The sequence below is a fragment of the Ornithorhynchus anatinus genome, chromosome 6 (assembly GCF_004115215.2).
Source record: "Ornithorhynchus anatinus isolate Pmale09 chromosome 6, mOrnAna1.pri.v4, whole genome shotgun sequence".
Taxonomy (NCBI): domain Eukaryota; kingdom Metazoa; phylum Chordata; class Mammalia; order Monotremata; family Ornithorhynchidae; genus Ornithorhynchus; species Ornithorhynchus anatinus.
Window position 1 is genome coordinate 47,066,897 of NC_041733.1, and position 19,179 is coordinate 47,086,075.

At 67.6% G+C, this 19,179-nt stretch overlaps 1 protein-coding gene across 4 annotated transcripts; it reads left to right on the forward strand.

Annotated features, from left to right (window-relative positions):
• The first annotated feature begins 1,372 nt into the window (after window positions 1-1,372).
• NONO (non-POU domain containing octamer binding) lies at window positions 1,373-17,577 on the forward strand. 4 transcript variants are annotated; one of them, XM_029067792.2, is made up of 11 exons: window positions 1,373-1,406; window positions 7,961-8,075; window positions 9,360-9,580; window positions 10,790-11,091; window positions 12,485-12,580; window positions 13,669-13,865; window positions 16,120-16,204; window positions 16,309-16,410; window positions 16,818-16,858; window positions 17,204-17,307; window positions 17,418-17,577. In XM_029067792.2, the coding sequence occupies exons 2-11, from the start codon at window positions 7,970-7,972 to the stop codon at window positions 17,547-17,549; spliced, it is 1,386 nt and encodes a 461-aa protein (XP_028923625.1). In that variant the 5' UTR covers window positions 1,373-1,406; window positions 7,961-7,969; the 3' UTR covers window positions 17,550-17,577. The 4 variants fall into 4 exon arrangements, with proteins under 4 accessions (XP_028923625.1, XP_028923620.1, XP_028923622.1 ...); XM_029067787.2 differs by having other exon boundaries at window positions 16,818-17,039; window positions 17,418-17,572; XM_029067789.2 differs by having other exon boundaries at window positions 1,391-1,423; window positions 16,818-17,039; window positions 17,418-17,572.
• The last annotated feature ends 1,602 nt before the right edge of the window (window positions 17,578-19,179 follow it).

Below are 19,179 nucleotides of genomic sequence, written 5' to 3' on the forward strand. Positions count from 1 at the left end.
CCCTGCAAAATGGGGATTCAATGTCCCTTCTCCCTCATCTTGGTCTGCGAGCCCCCTCAAGGTGGACCTGATGAGATCCCTTTTCCCTCCCCCCTGCCTGAGCGCTTAGCACAGTGCCGGGCCCCGGGACCTTGAATGAGACACTTCCCCCCTTCGGGGCCTCACTTCCCTCCGCTGCAAAATGGGGATTTCAGTGTCCCTTCTCCCTCATCTTGGTCTGGGAGCCCCCCGGGCGGGGACCTGATGATCCCCTTTCCCCCGCCTCGACTGAGCGCTTAGCACAGTGTAGCGCCCCATGACCTTAAGACCCTTCCCCTCTCTGGGCCTCACTTCCCTCCCCTGCAAAATGGGGATTTCACTGTCCCTTCTCCCTCATCTAGGTCTGTGAGCCCCCCAGGGGGGACCTGATGATCCCCTTTTCCACACCCCCCGACTGAGCGCTTAGCACAGTGTAGCCCCCCGTGACCTTGAGCCAGACCCTTCCCCTCTCTGGGCCTCACTTCCCTCCCCTGCAAAATGGGGATTTCAGTGTCCCTTCTCCCTCATCTAGGTCTGTGAGCCCCCCAGGGGGGACCTGATGATCCCCTTTTCCACACCCCCCGACTGAGCGCTTAGCACAGTGTAGCCCCCCGTGACCTTGAGCCAGACCCTTCCCCTCTCTGGGCCTCACTTCCCTCCCCTGCAAAATGGGGGATTCAATGTCCCTTCTCCCTCATCTTGGTCTGTGAGCCCCCCAGGGGGGACCTGATGATCCCCTTTCCCCCGCCTCGACTGAGCGCTTAGCACAGTGTAGCCCCCCCGTGACCTTGAGCCAGACCCTTCCCCTCTCTGGGCCTCACTTCCCTCCTCTGCAAAATGGGGATTTCACTGTCCCTTCTCCCTCATCTAGGTCTGTGAGCCCCCCCCAGGGACGACTTGAGGATCCCCTTTTCCCCTCCCCCCGCCTGAGCGCTTAGCACAACGTGCGGGCCGGGAAGAGAGCGCCCCCCTCCCCCCCCCGCCCCGCGCCTCGGCTGGGGCCGGCCCCCGTGCGCATGCGCGCCGCCAGGCTGGCGGGGCCTCCGCCGCACGAGGGCCCCGGCGCATGCGCGGCCGCCCCCGTCCCGCGCGGCCGCCCCCGCGCAGGCGCAGCAGCGCCGGCCGCCCGCCCCCCGCCCGCTCTTTGTCCCCCTCCGCGCCTCAGCCGAACGTGCTGGTCGGGGGAGGGGGCGGGGCCGGCGGCGGGCGGCGGCCAATGGGCGTCGGGGGCGCGGGGACGGGCGGCGGCGCCGGCCAATGGGGCGCGGGGGAGGCGGGGGTAGGTTGCGCACTTCCGGCGGCCGCGCGCTCTTTTCTCGGGTCGGGCGAGGCCGCGCGGCGCTGGGCCTCGGGCGGCGGCGGCGGCGGAGGCGGCGTCGGTGTCGGCGGTGCGTGAGGCGCGCGGGTGGGTGCGGGACGCCCCTCCCCCCCTGCCTCAGTTTCCCCCTCCCCTTCCGACGGGAGGGGCGCTCACGAGGTGCTAAACGCTGCGCCGAGCGCCGGCCGCCCTTGTTGGGAGGGGGGGAGGGCGCCTAGTACGGAGGGGGCGCCGTGCTGGGCGCTGCGGCCGGCGGGGGGGGGGCGGCACTGGGCGCTCAGGAGCCTTAATATCCAAAATAAGGGTGTGATGGTGATAATCCTCTAGGGGAGGCGCCTACTACGGAGGAGGCACCGTGCTAGACGCTGGGGGAAGCGGGGGGGGGACACGGTGCATGGCCCCCGAGGGGCTCAGGGGCTTTAATATCGAAAATAAGGCTGTGATAGGGCTAATCGTCTCTCTGGGAGGCGCCTACTACGGAGGAGACACTATGCTAGACGCTGGGGAAGCGGGGGGGGGACACGGTTCGTGTCCCCCGAGGGGCTCAGGAGATTTAATATCGAAAATAAGGGTGTGATAGGGGTAATCATCTCTTTGGGAGGCGCCTACTACGGAGGAGACACTGTGCTAGACGCTGGGGAAGCGGGGGGGGACACGGTTCGTGTCCCCCGAGGGGCTCAGGGGATTTAATATCGAAAATAAGGGTGTGATAGGGGTAATCATCTCTTTGGGAGGCGCCTACTACGGAGGAGACTCTGTGCTAGACGCTGGGGAAGCGGGGGGGGACACGGTTCGTGTCCCCGAGGGGCTCAGGGGCTTTAATGTCAAAAATCAGGGTGTGATAGTGCTAATCATCTCTTTGGGAGGCGCTTACTACGGAGGAGACACTATACTAGACGCTGAGGAAGCGAGGGGGACACGGTGCATGGCCCCCGAGGGGCTCAGGGGCTTTAATATCAAAAATAATAGCGTGATAGTGGTAACCGTCTCTTTGGGAGGCGCCTACTACGGAGGAGACACTGTGCTAGATGCTGGGAAAGCGGGGGGGACACGGTTCGTGTCCCCCAAGGGGCTCAGGGGCTTTAATATCAAAAATAGCGTGATAGTGGTAATCATTTCTATAGGAAGCGATTACTACAGAGGAGGCACTATGTTAGACGCTGCGGCCAGCGGGGGGGGACACGGTGCATGGCCCCCAAGGGGCTCAGGGGCGTTAATATCAAAAATAATTGCATGATAGTGGTAATCATCTCTCTGAGAGGCGCCTACTACGGAGGAGACACCGTGCTAGACGCTGGGGAAGCGGGGAGGACACGGTGCATGTCCCCCAAGGGGCTCAGGGTCTTTAATATCAAAAATGATAGCGTGATAGTGGTAATCGTCTCTTTGGGAGGCGCCTACTACGGAGGAGACACCGTGCTAGACGCTGGGAAAGCGGGGGGGACACGGTTCGTGTCCCCCAAGGGGCTCAGCGGCTTTAATGTCAAAAACCAGGGTGTGATAGTGCTAATCATCTCTTTGGGAGGGGCCTACTACGGAGGAGACACCGTGCTAGACGCTGGGGGAAGCGGGGGGGACACGGTGCATGGCCCCCAAGGGGCTCAGGGGCTTTAATATCAAAAATCGGGGTGTGATAGCGGTAATCATCTCTATAGGAAGCGCTTCCTACCGTGCTAGACGCCGGGGGAAGCGGGGGGTCCTCATTGCATGTCCCCCGAGGGGCTCGGGGTCTTTAATATGAAAAATAAGGGTGCGATAACGTTAATCATCTCTATGGGAGGCGCTTACTACGGAGGAGGCACCGTGCTAGACGCTGGGGGCAGCAAGAGGGGACACGGTTCACGTCCCACGTGGCCCTCGGGGTCTTTAATACGAGAAATAATGGTGTGATCGTGTTAATGATCTCTATGGGAGGCGCTTACTACGGAGGAGGCACCGTGTTGGACGCCGGGGGAAGCGGGGTGGACGCTGTCCACGTCCCACGTAGGGCTCAGGGTCTTTAATACTAAAAATAACGGCGGGATAACGTCGTTCGTCTCTCAAGGAGGTGCTTACTAGAGAAGGAGACACTGTGCTAAGCGGTGGGAGAAGCGGGAGGACACTGTCCACGTCCCCCTTGGCGCTCAGGGTCTTTAATGTTAAAAATAAAGGTGTGATAATGTTGTTAATCTCGATGGGAGGCGCTTACCGGGGGGGAGACACTGTGCTGAGCGATGGGGGAATCAGCGTCCACACTGTCCACACCCCACGTGGCGCTGGGGGGGGTCTTTAATACGAAAAATAACGGTGTGATGATGATAGAAGTCTCTACGGGAGGCGCTTACTATGTGGCAGGCGCCGTGCTAAGCGGCGGGGGGGGGGGGGCATCTGGGTGGACACTGTCCACGTCCCACGTGGCGCTCACAATCTTTAATAGTACTAATAATAGCGTGATAGTGTTAACAATCTACATGGGAGGCGCTTACTATGTGGCGGGCGCTGTGCTGGGCGCCGGGGGAACCGGCGTGGACGCTGTCCACGTCCCACGTGGGGCTCACGGTCTGCAATACTGATAGTGATTACGTTATGATAATTACGTGGTCTGTAGGAGGCGCTTACTATGGAGGCGGCGCCGTGCTAAGCGCCGGGGGAATCGGGGAGGACACGGTCCGCGTCCCACATGGGGCTCAGGGTCTTTAATGCTAATGATAATGGTGGGATAATGTTAATAGTCTCTGTGGGAGGCGCTCACTACGCGGCAGGCACCGTGCTAAGCGGCAGGGGGATCGGGGTGGACGCTGTCCACGTCCCACGCGGGGCTCGGTGTCGTTAAAGCTAATAATAATCGCGTTCTGACAATTACGTGGTATTTCCCCCGTGTCTCCCCCGGCGCTTAGAACAGTGCTCCGCACATAGTAAGCGCTTAACGGATACCGACGCTGTTATTATTTAGGAGGCTCTGAGGTGCCGGGCGCCGTGCTAGACGCTGGGGGAACCGGGGCGGACACAGTCCGTGTCCCTCTCGGGGCTCCCGGGCTTTAACGGTAACGGTAACTGGGGTATGTCGATGATGTGATATTTTGGAGGCGCTCACTACGCGCCGGGCACCGTGCCGGGCGGTGGGGGGGGATCGGGGCGGACGCTGCCCACGTCCCACTTGGGGCCCACGGTCTTTAATACCGCTAATAATGGTGTTATCGATGATAAGGTGGTATTTGGGAGGTGCCTACTATGTGCCAGGCACCGTACTAAGCGCTGGGGCGGGCCGGGGGAATGGGCGCGGACCCGATCCACGTCCCACTTGGGGCTCACGGTCTTCAGTGGCAGTAATATTAATAACTGTGGTGTTGAAGCGTCCGTTACGCTCCAGGCGCCGTACTAAGCGCGGGGGCGGGTGGAGGAACCCCGAGTTGGGCACGATGCGTGTCCCACGTGGGGCTCACGGTCCTTCATAATTACGGTAATTGTGGCGTCCGCTAAAGGCTTATTAGGTGCCGGGCGCTGTACTGAGCGCCGGGGGAGATAGTAGGCCATCGGGCCGTTCCCCCGTTGGGGCTCCCCGTCTTAATCCCCGTTTTCCAGATGAGGAAACCGAGGCACAGAGAAGCGAAGCGACTGGCCCAGAGCCCCCCCCCAGCTGGGGGACGGCGGAGCCGGGATCAGAACCCAGGACCTCCGACTCCCCGGCCCCCGGGGCTCTTTCCACGGAGCCACGCTGCCCCTCGTCTCTCCGCCCCCCCCCAGCGCTTGGCGCATAGTAGGCGCTCCGATGGGACCGTCGTCATTAGGACGAGCGTGCTCGGCCCAGGGGGAGCGGCCTCCCCGGCCCCCCCCCCCCCGTCGACGGGGAGCGTTTATGGAGCGCTTTCTGCGCTCAGAGCACTGCGCCGAGCGCTCGGGAGAGGGCCGAGCGACAGGCTCGGCGGCAACGTTCCCTGCCTGCCGCGGCGTCTGCCGTCATGTCCGTCTCCTCGCCCCTCTGGACCCGCCAGCTCGGTGCGGGCAGGGAATGTGTCCGTCCGGTGCCCCAACCTCCTCTCCCGAGCGCTTAGTACAGTGCCCTGCACGTGGTCAGCGCTCAACACGACGGAGGAACTCTCGCAGGTACTTGGTAGGGTTCTCTGCCCCCGGGTCCGCGGTAAATAGGCCCGACGGGACTCTCCCGAGGGCCTGGTCCAGCGTTCTGCACACAGTGAGCGCTCGGTAAGTACGCCGGACTGACTCGTCCAGTGCTCTGCACCCAGTAAGCGCCCGGTAGATACGATCGACGACCCTCCCGATGTTTAGTCCCAGTGCCGGGCACACAGTGAGCGCTCAGTAGATAGAATTGACGGGTCCCTCCCAAGCGCCCGGTAGAGTGTTGCGCACCCGTAAGCGCTCAGTAAACAGGGACTGACGTCTCTCCCAAGCGTTGAGCCGCAGCGCGACCCAGTCGGCGCTCAGTAAATAGGATGGCTTCTCCCCCGGGCCGGGAGCGGCGGCTCCTCGGTCGGACGAGGCTTGGGGCGTCTCCCCAGTGCCCCCGGGCGGGCGGGGGGCCCGAAGGACGAGGCCGAAGGTTTCTTGGCTCGGCCCGCCCGGGCCTCCCGGGGTCCCGGGTTCGGATCCCGGCTGCGCTGGGGGACCTTGAGCGGGTCCCTTCTCCGGGTCTCAGTTTCCTCCTCCGCGAAATGGGGGTTGAAGCCTCGAGGGCCGGCAGGAGGAGGAGGAAACCGAGGCCCAGAGAAGCGACCGCCCCGGCTCCACGCCGCTTCTGCGTGTGACCTGGGATGGGTCGCTTCGCCCGTGGCGGCGAGCGGCGGTCTCCCCGCCGGCGCTTAGTACGGAGCTCGCTGCTCGGTAAGCGCCTCGCCGAAACCCCGGCTACCGTTCCTTCCGCCCGGGCTCGGCTCGGAGGGGCCGGTGGCGTCCGTGGCGCATCCTCGACCTCCCCGTCGACACGTCGTGCGTCCGGTGGCGTTTACTGAGCGCTCACCGTGTGCAGAGCGCTGTACTGAGCGCTCGGAATGGACGATCCGGCCCCGGACGGAGACGGTCCCCGCCCGCCGACGGGCTTGGCCGAGGCCCGATTCCCCTCTGGACCCGGGAGCTCCTGGAGGGCGGGAGACGTGCGCTCGCCCAAGCGCTCGCCCAAGCGCTCAGGGCGGCGCCGTGCACACGGCCGGCGCTCGAACAATAGCCCGGGCGGGCTGGATGCTCCGCTGGCCTCGGTGACGGTTAATAATGTGGGTATTGGCCGAGCGCTTACTATGTGCAGAGCGCCGTTCTAAGCGCTGGGGGAGACACGGGGGAATCGGGTCGTCCCACGTGGGGCTCACGGTCTTCATCCCCATTTGACAGATGAGGGAACTGAGGCCCAGAGAAGTGAAGTGGCGTATTTGTTGAGCGCTTATTATGTGCCAAGCACCGTTCTAAACGCTGGGGTAGGTACCGGATCCCCAGGTGGTCCCCCGTGAGGCTCACGGTCTTCATTCCCGTTTTCCGGAGGAGGGAACCGAGGCCCAGGGAAGGGAAGTGACCGGTCCGAGGTCACGCACCGGACGGGCGGCGATTCCCCGACCGAGGGGCAGCGTGGCCCAGTGGGTAGAGCCCGGGCCCCGGGTTCCGATCCCGGCTCCGCCGCCCGTCTGCCGGGTGACCTTGGGCGAGTCGCTTCCCTTCTCCGGGCCTCGGTTCCCTCCTCCGGAAAATGGGGGTGGAGCCCCGGAGCCCCACGGGGGACGGGGACCGGGACCCACCCGATGCCGCCTGGATCCACCCCAGCGCTCGGTACGGTGCCCGGCGCATCGTAAGCGCTCAGCAGAGAAGCGGCGTGGCCCGGTGGAAAGAGCGTGGGCTTTGGAGTCCGAGGTCATGAGTTCGAATCCCAGCTCTGCCACTTGTCAGCTGTGGGACTGGGGGCGAGTCCCTTCACTTCCCCGGGCCTCAGTGACCTCCTCTGCGAAATGAGGATCGAGACCGTGAGCCCCACGTGGGACAGCCTGATTTCCCCGGCGTCTCCCCCAGCGCTTAGAACGGGCGCTCCGCACGTAGTAAGCGCTCGGCAGACACCAACGTTATCATTATTAGGTGGCCTCATTAATTAGGGTGACGACTATCATTTGTCTTCATTTGTCCCGAAGTCGGTCCCGCCCGCTCCTGGCTGTCGGCTCGGGTGGGTCATGACAGTGACGCTATAGGAATCGTAATAGTGGTAAACTACGTAGTGAGAGTAGCGATGATAACGATGGCATTTGTTGAGCGCTTACTACGTGCCGAGCACCGTCGTAAGCGCCGGGCGAGATCCAGGGTCCTCGGGTCGTCCCCCGTGGGGCTCACGGTCTCCATCCCCATCCGACAGATGAGGTGACTGCGGCCGAGAGAAGAGAGGCGACTGGCCCCGGGTCACCCGGCGGGCACGTGGCGGACGGGGGATTAGAACCCGGGACCTCTGACTCCCCGGCCCGGGCTCTTCCCGCCGCGCCGCTCCCCTAGGTAGGGGACGTCACCGTCGACCGTCGTCGCGGCCCCTCCCGAGGGCTTCGGCGCGCGATGAGGACGAGCGGACGGAGACCCGGCCGGCCTCGGTCCCGAGCGGCGGGCCCGGCGCCCCGCCCGCGGGGAGCGCCGCGTAAGTAGCCCCCGCTGACGGATCTGTCTCCGCAGGGTGCCAAGATGCAGGGCGGTAAAGGCTTTAACCCGGAGAAGCAGAACCACGCCCCCCGCAAGCTGCACCACCAGCCCCCCATGCCGGCCAACGGGCAGCAGGCCAACAGCCAGAGTGAGCGGGGCGGGCCCGGGTTCGAGGGAGGGCCCGGGTTCGAGGGCGGGACGGGGGCGTCCACCCCGGGGCGGGAGGGGGCTCCCGGAGCCCGCCGACGGGTCCCCGGGATTTACGGGGCGCTCGCCGCCCGCCGAGCACCGCCGGGCGGGAGGCCGTCGACCGTACCGCGCGCCGCAGCCGGCCCTCGGGAGAGTTGGGCGCCGCAGAGCGGCCCCGGGCCTCAGTTTCCCCGCCCGTAGGAGAGGCGGGCACCGCGAGCTCGGCCCCGGGCGGGGAACGTCACCGTCCCTTGCCCTTTCCCAAGCGCTCGGCCCGGTGCTCCGCGCACACGGGGCTCGCGGCGGAGACGCAGCGGGGCCCGGCGGAAAGAGTCCGGGCCCGGGCGGCCGAGGATGTGGGTTCTAATCCCGCCCCGGCCGTTCATCTGCCGGGTGACCGCGGGCCGGTCGCTTCACTTCTCTGGGCCTCGGTTCCCGCCTCCGGAAAATGGGGATGGAGACCGGGAACCCCACGGGGGACCGGGATCGGGTCCCACCCGATGACCTTGTATCTACCCCGGCGCTTAGAACATAGTGAGCGCTTAACAGACACGGTAAAAAAAACCCAGAAAAAAGCGCTTGGCACCCAGTGAGGGCTTAGCGAACACCGGAATCATGATGACGATGAAATGGGGATTAAGGGTGCGAGCCCCGTGAGGGACGGGGACTCTGTCCAACCCGATTCCCTCGTCTCCACTCCAGCGTCCAGAACAGTGCTTTGCACGTAGTAAGCGCTTAACGGCATAAAAAGAGAGAAAAAAGGCGGTGCTGGGCCCACAGCGCCTAACGAATGCCGTAATAATAACCATTGGTGGTATCATTATTACGGAACGGGGATGAAGAGCGTGAGCCCCGAGGGGGACGGGGACTGTGTCCAACCTCGTCGACCTATCTCCCCAGCAGCGCCTGGCACATAGTGAGCGCTTAGCAAATGCCCTCATTGATCTCGTCATAATGATTACTAAGGCTTGCCGCTCCGGTTGGAAAAATGACGAGCGCCTACCGCGCGCAGAACACCGTTCCGAGCCCGGGGGAGACAGGAGGGGATCGGGTTACAGTCCCCACTTTCCAGATGAGGTCACCGAGGCCCCGGGGAGCGAAGGGCCCGAGGCCGCCCGGCCCGCGGGCGGCGGCGCCGGGATCAGAACCCGCCGCCTCCCGGGCCCCGGGGCGGGGGCGGTCCGGGGGCGCGGAGACGGCGCCGCCGCCGCAACGGGCCGGACCTCGTCCTCCCCGCGGGCAGAGCGTCTGTGCACCCTGTTCCCGTCGGACGAGGGGCTGACCGTGGACCTGAAGAACTTCCGGAAGCCGGGGGAGAAGACCTTCACCCAGCGCAGCCGCCTCTTCGTCGGCAACCTGCCGCCGGACATCACGGAGGAGGAGATGCGCAAGCTCTTCGAGAAGTACGGCAAGGCCGGCGAGGTCTTCATCCACAAGGACAAGGGCTTCGGCTTCATCCGCCTGGTGAGCGGCGCCCGCCCCCGCGCGCGTGCGGCGGCGCTGGCCGGGCGACGCCTTCCCCGCCCCCGGCTCATCCGCCCGGCTGGTGGGGGGGCGGGGGGGGCGTTAGGGTCGTATTTACGGAGCGCTCGGCCCCGGGCGAAACGCTGGGGAAAGAGCGAGACGGGGGAGGGTCGTCCAGGGGAGCGCCCCAGTGCTCACCGTGCGCCGAGCCCCGTCCTAAGCGCCGGGGTGGATCGGAGCCGACGAGCCGAGGCGCGGTCCCGATCCCCGTCGGCCGCCTGAGGGAACCGAGGCCCGGAGAAGCCACCCGCCTAAGGTCACGCGGCCGGCGGGGCGGGGATTGGAACCGGCGACCTTCCGGCGCCCGGGCTGCGGCCGCCGCGCCGCCTCCCCGGGTCGCGTCAGCTGCCCCGCGACGCTATCTACGCAGCGCCGACGGCGGGCCGAGCACCGGACTAACCCCTCGGACTGGGTAGACGCGTCCCCTGCTCGCCGTCGGTCCGTCGGGGATACCGACGGAGCGCGCCGGCCTCGTGCGGAGCGCTGGACTCGGCGCTCGGCGGGGGACGGTTGAAACAGACCCGTCCCTCCGCCCCGCCGGCGGTCCAGAGGGGCCTCGACGGAGGTAGTGGGCGGTATTTATTGAGCGCTCGGTGTGTGCAGAGCACCGTGCCGAGCGCTCGGGAGAGGTTGGTGGGACAGTAAACAGACCCCTTGGCCGCCCGCAGGGAGCCGAGAGTCTAGAGGGGGGCGGGAAGAGAGAAAGAAAGGAGGGAGGGGGCCGTAGGGGGTGCGGGGCCGGGACGGGGGGACGGAGGGAGGGGGCGAAAGTCGGGGGGACGCGGGAGGGAGGGGGAGATGAGGAGAAGCGGGGGGCTCGGGCGGGGAAGGCCTCCGGGAGGAGGCGGGCCCTGGACGTGGACGTGTGCGGTCCGCCGCCTGACCCCGGGCCGGCCCCTTAACTTCCCTGCCTCCGTTCCCTCATCTGCGAAATGGGGGTGAAGACGACCCGACGACCTTGTATCTCCCCCAGCGCTTAGAAGCGGGCCCGGCACGTAGCGGGCGCCGGACAGATGGCGCCTTCGTCAAGTGTCGGGGGGCGGGGAGGGGCGGGGCGAAGCGCAGGCGGGGGCGGGGGAGAGCGGGGCCGCGCGCGGGCTGACCCCCCCCCCCGCCCCCGTGTCCGTCCCCTCCCCCCCCCCCCCGCAGGAGACGCGGACGCTGGCGGAGATCGCCAAGGTGGAGCTGGACAACATGCCGCTGCGCGGCAAGCAGCTGCGGGTGCGCTTCGCCTGCCACAGCGCCTCGCTCACCGTGCGGAACCTGCCCCAGTTCGTGTCCAACGAGCTGCTGGAGGAGGCCTTCTCCGTCTTCGGCCAGGTGGAGCGCGCCGTGGTCATCGTCGACGACCGCGGCCGGCCCTCGGGGAAGGGCATCGTCGAGTTCTCCGGCAAGCCCGCCGCCCGCAAGGCCCTCGACCGCTGCAGCGAGGGCTCCTTCCTGCTCACCTCGTGAGTGGCCGCCGCCGCCCTCCCTCCCGCTCTCTCCCTGTCTCCGTCTCTTCATCTCTCGCCCTTTCTCCCTCTCTCTCCCTTCTCCCTGTCTCTCTGTGTCTCCGTCTCTCTTCCTCTTCATCTCTCTCCCTTCCTCCCTCCCCCTCCCCCTCCCCCTTCTGTGTCTCATTACTTCTGTCTCTCTGTGTGTCCCTCCCTCTCTTCCTCTTCATCTCTCTTCCCTTCTCCCTCTGTCTCCCTCCCCGTCTCTCTGTCTCTCTCTCTCTTCCTCTTCATCTCTCGTCCTTTCTCCTTCTCTCTCCCTTTCTTTCTGTGTCTCTGTCCCTCCCTCCTTCTCTTCCTCTTCATCTCTTCCTTTCTCCCTCTCTCGTCCTCCCCTGTCTCTCTCTCCCTCTTCATCTCTCTTCCTTTCTCCCTCTCCTTCCCCCGTCCCTCTGTATCTCTGTGTCTCCGTCTCTCTCTCCCTCTTCATCTCTCTTCCTTTCTCCCTCTCTCTCCCACCCCATCTCTGTGTATCTCTGTCTCCTTGTGTCTCCGTCTCTCTCTGCGTCTCTCTCTCCCTCTTCATCTCTCTTCCTTTCTCCCTCTCTCTCCCACCCCATCTCCGTGTATCTCTGTCTCCTTGTGTCGCCGTCTCTCTCCGCCTCTCTCTTCCTCTTCATCTCTCTGCCTTTCTCCCTTTTTCTCCCTCCCCCGTCTCTCATTATCTCTGTCTCCCTCCCTCCCTCTCCCTTCCTGTCTCTCTGCCTCTCTCTTCATCCCCCTCTCTTCCTCGTCATCCCTCTCGCTTTCCCTCTCTCTCTCTCTCTGCCCTTTTCTCTCCGTTCATTCCTTCGGCGGTATTTATTGAGCGCCAGCCGGGTGCAGAGCGCCGCACCGAGCGCTTGGGAGAGGAGAAAAGAACAACGTACAGACCCGTTCCCTGCCCACGACAAGCTCACGGTGTAGCGTCTGTCTCCCTTCTCTCTCCTCTTGTCTTTCCCCCCTCTTTCTCTGTCCCTTCCCCTCTCTGCCTCCCTTTCTCCCTTTTTCTTCCCTCCCTCCCTCTCTTTCCCTTCCTCCCCTTCCCTCGAAGGGCGGGTGGCCGGCGGGAGACCGGTAAGATGGTCGCGGGCGAGGAGCGTGGCCGTTTAGTGTCGTAATCGTCCTCTCCCCGGTGCCCAGTCCGGTGCTTCGCGCACGGTGAGCCCTCGGAAAGACGACCGAGCGAACGGAGCGGGGCCGTCCGTCTCCCTTGAGGACGGGGTGGGCGGCGGCCGGCGCCGCGGTCGGCGGGATCTAGTGGAGGCCCGCTGGGCGCCGGGCGCCGTGGCGGACGCCGGGACGGGGGGGAGGGACTACGGCGGGCGTCCCGGAGGCCCACTTCCCGTGGTCCTCTCCCCCCCGCCAGGTTCCCCCGGCCGGTGACGGTGGAGCCGATGGACCAGCTGGACGATGAGGAGGGGCTGCCCGAGAAGCTGGTCATAAAGAACCAACAGTTTCACAAGTAGGTGCCGGGGCGGGGGGGTGGGGCGGCGGAGGGGCGGCTGGGAGGGGGAGCCCCGCCGGGGGGGGGGACGGACCCCCGCCGACCCCCAGGGGGCACGGAGCCTCACGGGGACTTGACGGCTGTTCCTTCTCCCGTTTTATTCCTCTCCCCCTCCCTCTTTGCCCACCTCTTCCCTCCTTCCTCCCACCTCTTCCTCCCTTCCCTCCCCTCCTCCTCTTTCTCCCTCCCTCTTTCCTTCCCTTTCTCCCTCCTTCCTTCCTTCCTTCCTTCCTTCCTTTATCTCCCCCTTTTCCTTCCTCTCCCCTCTTCCCCTTTCTCCTTCCTTTTCTCTCCCTTTCTCCCTCCTTCCTTTCCCGCTTCCCCTTTTCTCCCTCCTTCCTTCTCTCCTCCTTCTTTGTTTCCTTCCCTTCTCTCCCTCCCCCCCTTCCTTCTCTTTCTCCCTTTTCTCTCCCTTCCTTCCTCCTTCCTTTTCTCTCCCTTTTCCCCTCCTTCCCTTTCTCCCCCTTTCCTTCCTTCCCTTCTCTCCCCTTTCTCCTTCCATCCCTCCCCCCCCTCCTTCCTTCCCTTTCTCCCCCTGCTTTTATCTTCCTTTTCTCTCTCCTTCCTTCCCTCTCTCCTCCCCCTTTCTCCCTCCTTCCTTCCCTCCTCCTTTTCCCCCCTTTTCCCTTCCTTCCCTCCTCCTTTTCCCCCCTTCCCTCCTCCTTTTCCCCCCTTTTCCCTTCCTTCCCTTCTCTCCTTCTCACCCTTTCTCCTCCTTCCTCCCCTTTCTCTCGCTTTCTCCCACCCTTGCTTCCCTCCTTCCGCCGCCCCCCAGCAGGGACCCTCCCAAACACACGCACCCTCCCCCGGGGGTGGGGGGGAGCCGCCTCCGAGCCCGTCGGCGGCACGCACCGAGCGCTCACCGTGTGCCCCGCGCCGCGCCCGACGGTCGGGGCCCCCCGGCCCGGCCCGGCCCGGCCGAAGGCCCCGGCTCGCCGTCGGACGTCCCCCGGCGGGACCGAGGCCGGGGGCGGCGCCCCTCCCCGCCCGCGCCCCGCGGGGCCCCCCCAGAGCCAAGCGGCCTCCGCGCCTGCCCCCCCCTCCAGGGAGCGAGAGCAGCCGCCCCGCTTCGCCCAGCCCGGCTCGTTCGAGTACGAGTACGCCATGCGCTGGAAGGCGCTGATCGAGATGGAGAAGCAGCAGCAGGACCAGGTGGACCGGAACATCAAGGAGGCCCGCGAGAAGCTGGAGATGGAGATGGAGACGGCCCGCCACGAGCACCAGGTCATGCTCATGCGGCAGGGTGAGTCGCCGGCCGGCCCGCCCCGCCCGAGAAACCCACGGCGGCGTCCGCCGGGCGCCGTCCAGAGCCCCGGGGTCGTCCCCCGTGGGGCCCCTCTGCCGGACGAGGTCACTGAGGCGCGGAGGAGTCGAGGGGCTTGCCCCAGGTCACGCGGCAGGGCCGGGATGAGAACCCACGACCCTCCGGCCCCCGAGCCCGGGCGCTCTCCGCCGGGCCGCGCACGGGACTCCGCGCCGAGCACGGGGTCGGCGGCAACGGCGGGATCCGCTGAGCGCTTACCGGGCGCCGGGGTGGGTCCGAGCGAGCGGGGTTGGACGCGGTCGGCGTCCCCGTCCCCGTCCCCCCGTCCCCCCGTGGGGCTCGCGCTCTCCGTCCCCGTTTTACAGACGAGGGGACCGAGGGTCAGAGACGGGAAGCGACTCGGCCGAGGTGGCGCGGCGGAGCCGGGACGGGAACCCGGGCCCGGGGTCTCGCCGCGGCGGCACGCCGCCGTTCGGTTTGGGTTTTACGGTGTCGGTTGAGCGTCCGTTAGGTGGCAGGCGCTGTACCGGGCCGGGGGAGAGAGCCGAGAGGAGGGAGTTGGACCCGGTCGACGTCCCCCCCCCCGGGGGCTCGTGGTCTTATTCCCGGCCCGTACCGTAGCCCGGAGGAGAACGACGACGGTATCCGTTAAGCGCCCGCTATGTGCCGAACACCGTTGGGAGCGCCGGGGAGGGACACGGGGCTCGCCGTCTCCACCCCCCTTTGACAGATGAGGTCGCCGAGGCCCGGAGAAGTGAAGCGACTTGCCCGGAGTCGGGCGGCGGCTAAGGGGCCGTGGCGGGATTAGAACCCGCGACCTCTGACTCCCCAGCCCGCGCTCCACCCGCCGAGGCACGCTGCCTCCCCCAAGAGCCCGGTCCAGGGCTCAGCGTAGGGCGAGCCCGCGGCGATTCCGTCGATGGATGGAGGGCGGGGAAGCGTCTGCCGGTTCCGTCGCGTCGCGTCGCCCAAGCGCTTAGTACGGTGTTGCTGCCCTCGGCGGGCGCTCGGTAAATACCGCCGGTTGTGGGAAGGGAACGTGTCCGTCCCCTCCGCCGGACTCTACCGAGCGCTCCGCCCGGCGTTCTGCGCCCGGTCGCCGATCAGTAAGTCACGACGCTTATCGGGAGGGAACGCGTCTGCCAGCTTGGCTGTGTTGTAATACGATAACGATGGCGTTCGTTAAGCACTGACCTTGTACGAACACGCGTTCCGAGCAGCGGGCGATACGGGCTGTCCCCGTGGGGCTCGTACTCTTCATCCCCATTTTCCAGATGAGGGAACCGAGGCCCAGAGAAGTGAGGCGGTTGGCCCAAGGTCACACAGCCGACGAGTGACGGAGCCGGGGGTTCGGACCCGCGAGCTCGGGCTCCCGAGCCCGGCCTCGTTCCCCCGAGCCGCGCCGCTCCTCTCCCGGCTCCGCCGCCTGCCCGCTGTGTGACCTCGGACCCGTCGCTTGACTTCTCCGGGCCTCGGTTCCCTCATCTGGAAGAGGGAGATGGAAACCGCGAGCCCCAGGTGGGACGGGGACCGCGGCCGACCCGACGCGCTCGGACCCCCCCCCCCCGGACGCCGGGCACGGCGTCCGGCACGCAGTAAGCGCCCGACGGATGTTCCGGTTACTCTGTTGTGCCGTCCCAAGCGTTGAGTCGGGCGCTGTGCGCACGGGGAGCGCGCGCTCAGTAAATCCCTTCGGTGGATTGCGGGCGGGGAGCGTGTTGGCCGAGTCGGGTCTGCCCGTGCTCTCCCAAGCGCTCCGTCCGGCGCCTGCCCGTAATCGGTTATTTGTGGATCGGCGTGGACGTCCGCCTCCCCCGCCGGACGGTCAGCTGGCCCTGGGCGGGGAATTGCATTCATTTCGTCCTTTACCCGAGCGCTTCGCGCCGTGCGGAGCACCGGCCTCGCGCGGTCTCTCCGTGGCCCTACCGTCGTCCATTCGGTCGGACCTGTCGTGGCTCGGGAGCCAGGGGACGCGGGTTCCGATCCCGCCCTCGTCTGCCGTGTGACCCGCGGCCGGCCCCCCCGCGCCTCGGGCCCTCGTGCGTCCAAGGGGGGTGAGAAGCGCCGGCCCCCGCGCGGCCCGCCGGCGGCCGGCCCGGGCGCCCGGAGAGGAGAAGCTTAGCGAAGGGGGGCGCGAGGTGGCGGTCCCGGGAGGGGAGGGGGCCCGCGGGGGCGGCCGGGAGGCAAGCGCGACCCCCGCCTCCCCGGGCCCGCCCCGCCCGTCCCTTGGCAGACCTGATGAGGCGCCAGGAGGAGCTGAGACGGATGGAGGAGCTGCACAACCAGGAGGTGCAGAAGCGCAAACAGCTGGAGCTCAGGTGACCGGCCGGCCCGCCGCCCTTCCCGCGTCCGCCCCCCCCCGGGCCCGCGGCGCGCCCGGCCGCCCTCTGAGCGCCTCCCCCGTCCCCCGACCCCCCCGCAGGCAGGAGGAGGAGCGCCGCCGGCGGGACGAGGACATCCGGCGCCAGCAGGAAGAGCTGATGAGGCGGCAGCAGGAGGGCTACAAAGGAAACTTCCCCGATGTGTAGGCGGGGAGGGGGGCGGCGGGCCGGGCCCCGGGGCCGGGGGGGGGGGGGGGGGGGTGGCGGGACGCGCGGGGAGCCGGGGCGCCCGCCGGACGGCACGCGTCGGTCGGGTCGTGCGTATCGAGCGGCGGGGAGGGGGCGGCAGGGCGGCGGACCCCACGGAGCGCTCTCCGCGGGCGCGGGGGCCCCCCCGGGGGCCCCGGAGAGGACGGGAGCGCGACGGACGGACGCGTGCCCTCCGCGGGGGGCGTCTGGGGGCCGGGCGCTCGGGAGGGGACGGCACCCCGCAGCGGGGCGCCCCGCGCGGGCGGGGGGGACCCGTCGCCCGCCGGGCCGGGCCGGGGGGCAGGAGGGGGCGGGTCCGGGCCGGCCCCGACCCGCCCGCCCCTCCCGCCGTCGTCTTGCAGAGAGAACAGGAGATGCGGATGAGCCAGCTGGGCATGGGAGGTAGGACCCCGTCCCCCCGCCCCCGGGGGCCTCCTCCTCCTCCTCCTCCTCCTGGACCCCGGCGGGCTCGCACCTGCACAGGCCAGCGCCCTCCGCCGCCGCCGCCGCCGGCTGCCCTCCTCTCTGCCCATCCCGCCTGGAAGAGGAGCCCTGGAGCCGCATGCGGGGGACCTGGGCCGAGGTGGGGCGACCCCCGGAGCGTCCCCGCGTCCCCGCGTCCCCTCCCCGGCCTCGCCGCCGTCGCCGTCCCCCGCCCCCCCCCGGCCTTCCCCGTCCCGTCCGCGGTCCCCCCCCCGCGGGCCCCGCTCGGCCCCGGGGCCCGACGGACCCGCTCTGCCTCCGCAGGCGGCATGGGCATGAACAGCCGAGGAGCCGTGGGCGGCGCCAACGTGGCCGCCGGGGCCCCCAACGCCCCCGGCCCCATGATGCCCGACGGAGCCATGGGGATGGTAAGCGGGGGCGGCGGGCGGGCGCCGGGGAGGGAGGAGGGAGGCCGGGCGGCGGGGGCGGGGGGCGGGCGGAGGGCGCCGGCCCACCTGACGGACCGCCCTCCCCGCAGACCCCGCCGCCCAACGAGCGCTTCGGCCAGGGCGGGGCCATGGAAGGCATCGGGGCCGATGGGCGCCGGCACCCGGGCTTCGGGCCGCGGAGCCCCGCCAGGGACTTTGACCCCAAGCGCCGCCGATACTAGCGGGACGGAGCCCGACCCCCCGACCCCCCGGCCCCCGGGGCGGGGAGGGGGCCGGGGCGGAGAGGAGGAAGGGCCCGACGGCCGGGGGTCGCGTTCCCGGGCCCCTCCGCCGCCCCCTCCTCTCCTCCCCCCCCCGCCCCCCCAAGAGAACCACCTGCACAACCTTTCTGTGCCCCACCAGCCCACCCCCGCCCCCACCCGCTCTAGCCCCCGAAAGCAGCGCCCCTCACCCCCCGCGGATAGGACGGGGGTGAGATGGGGTCCGTAGAGGCCCTCTCCGGTTTTGATTTCTTTTTTGTTTCGTTCTTTTCCTCCCCGGCCCCCCCCCCCCCCCCGCCCCCCATTAAACTCGTAGTTTGTGTGTCGAGAGGACCCGCCCCCCCGCGTCCCGCCCCCCCCCCCCCCTCCAGGTCCCCCGACCCCATCCAGATGAACGAGCGGCCCCGGAAGCCCCCTCCCCACCCCCTCCGCCCCCCGACCCCGGCGGTGGACGGGACCCCCCTCCCCGGCCCCGCGGAGGAGGCCCGAGGGGAGGCCGGGGGCGGGGGGGCGGGGGCGGCGGTTTCAATAAAGCGAATTTTAAGCCTTTTTCACCTCGTGTGCAGGGGGTCCATTGAGTCCCGGGGAGCGAGGGGCGAAGCGCTCGGGAGGGGACGACGCGACGGGGAAAGGGACGCGTTCCCCCGCCCGCGGCGGGCTCGCCGTCTAGAAGCGGGGAGGCGGTCTGTTGGTTTCCCGGAGGGGGGAGTGATGGAAGGCCCAGGAAGACGGGGACGGGGCGGAGGCCGTCGGGTCTGGCCGGGAGGAGAGGGGCGGCCACCTCTGAGGGGGCGCTTTCCGCCGAGCGAGGGGGACGGAAGCCGGATCGAAATGGAGGACGAGGAGAGGAACCTGAACGAGAGGCTGTAGACGACTCGAGGAGAGGAAGGGTAGGAGGGAGATGGGGCCGCCACCGGAGGCGGCCGGGGGATCTAGAGCGGGGTTTTTCAGGACCGGGAAGACGGGGGGGTGTTGGGAAGCGGTGGGGCAGAAGCCGTCGGTAGAGCCCAGCGGTCGCGACGGCCTCAAGAGGAGGGGTGATGGCAGAGATGCAGGTGGAGGGGACGGATCTCGCAGAGAGGCGGGAGATTTTTCTCTAGAGATCCTGCTGGGAAAGATGGGGGAGTTGAAGAAGGGGCAGGGGAGATTTTGAGAGAGAGGTGACACCCGACAGTTTCGATTTTCTCAATAAAATAGACGGCCGGGTCGCGGGGGGATGGGGGAGGCGGAGGGATGGGGGTCCGAGGGGGGGGGGTTAAACGACTGGAGGGGGCGATGGGCGTGGCGGGGTACGTAGGGCTGGAGAAATAATTTTGCCGGGCAGAGGTAAAGAACAGTGCTTGGCACATAGTAAGCGCTTAACAAATGGTCTAAGTAATTATTACTGAAACAGGCAAGGAGGAAGTTGTGGGCCCGGAATCTAGATTTCGGCCAGCGGCGCTCAGGTCTCCGCACGGGAGCGGAGGCGGCGGACCGCGGGTCAGCCGGACGAGATGGACCGAGGGATAGGGGAGGGAGAGGGTTGATAACCGTCGAGAGGACGGCGGCGAGGGGGCGTCCGTCTGGTCACCGAGGGACGGGAGCCCGGGAC

Coding starts and splice junctions, on each gene's coding strand:
- NONO (XM_029067787.2), top strand. CDS start 7,970: ATGCAGGGCGGTAAAGGCTTTAACCCGGAGAAGCAGAACCACGCCCCC. Junction 8,076..9,359: donor GCAGCAGGCCAACAGCCAGA/GTGAGCGGGGCG, acceptor CCCCGCGGGCAG/AGCGTCTGTGCACCCTGTTC. Junction 13,866..16,119: donor GGTCATGCTCATGCGGCAGG/GTGAGTCGCCGG, acceptor GTCCCTTGGCAG/ACCTGATGAGGCGCCAGGAG.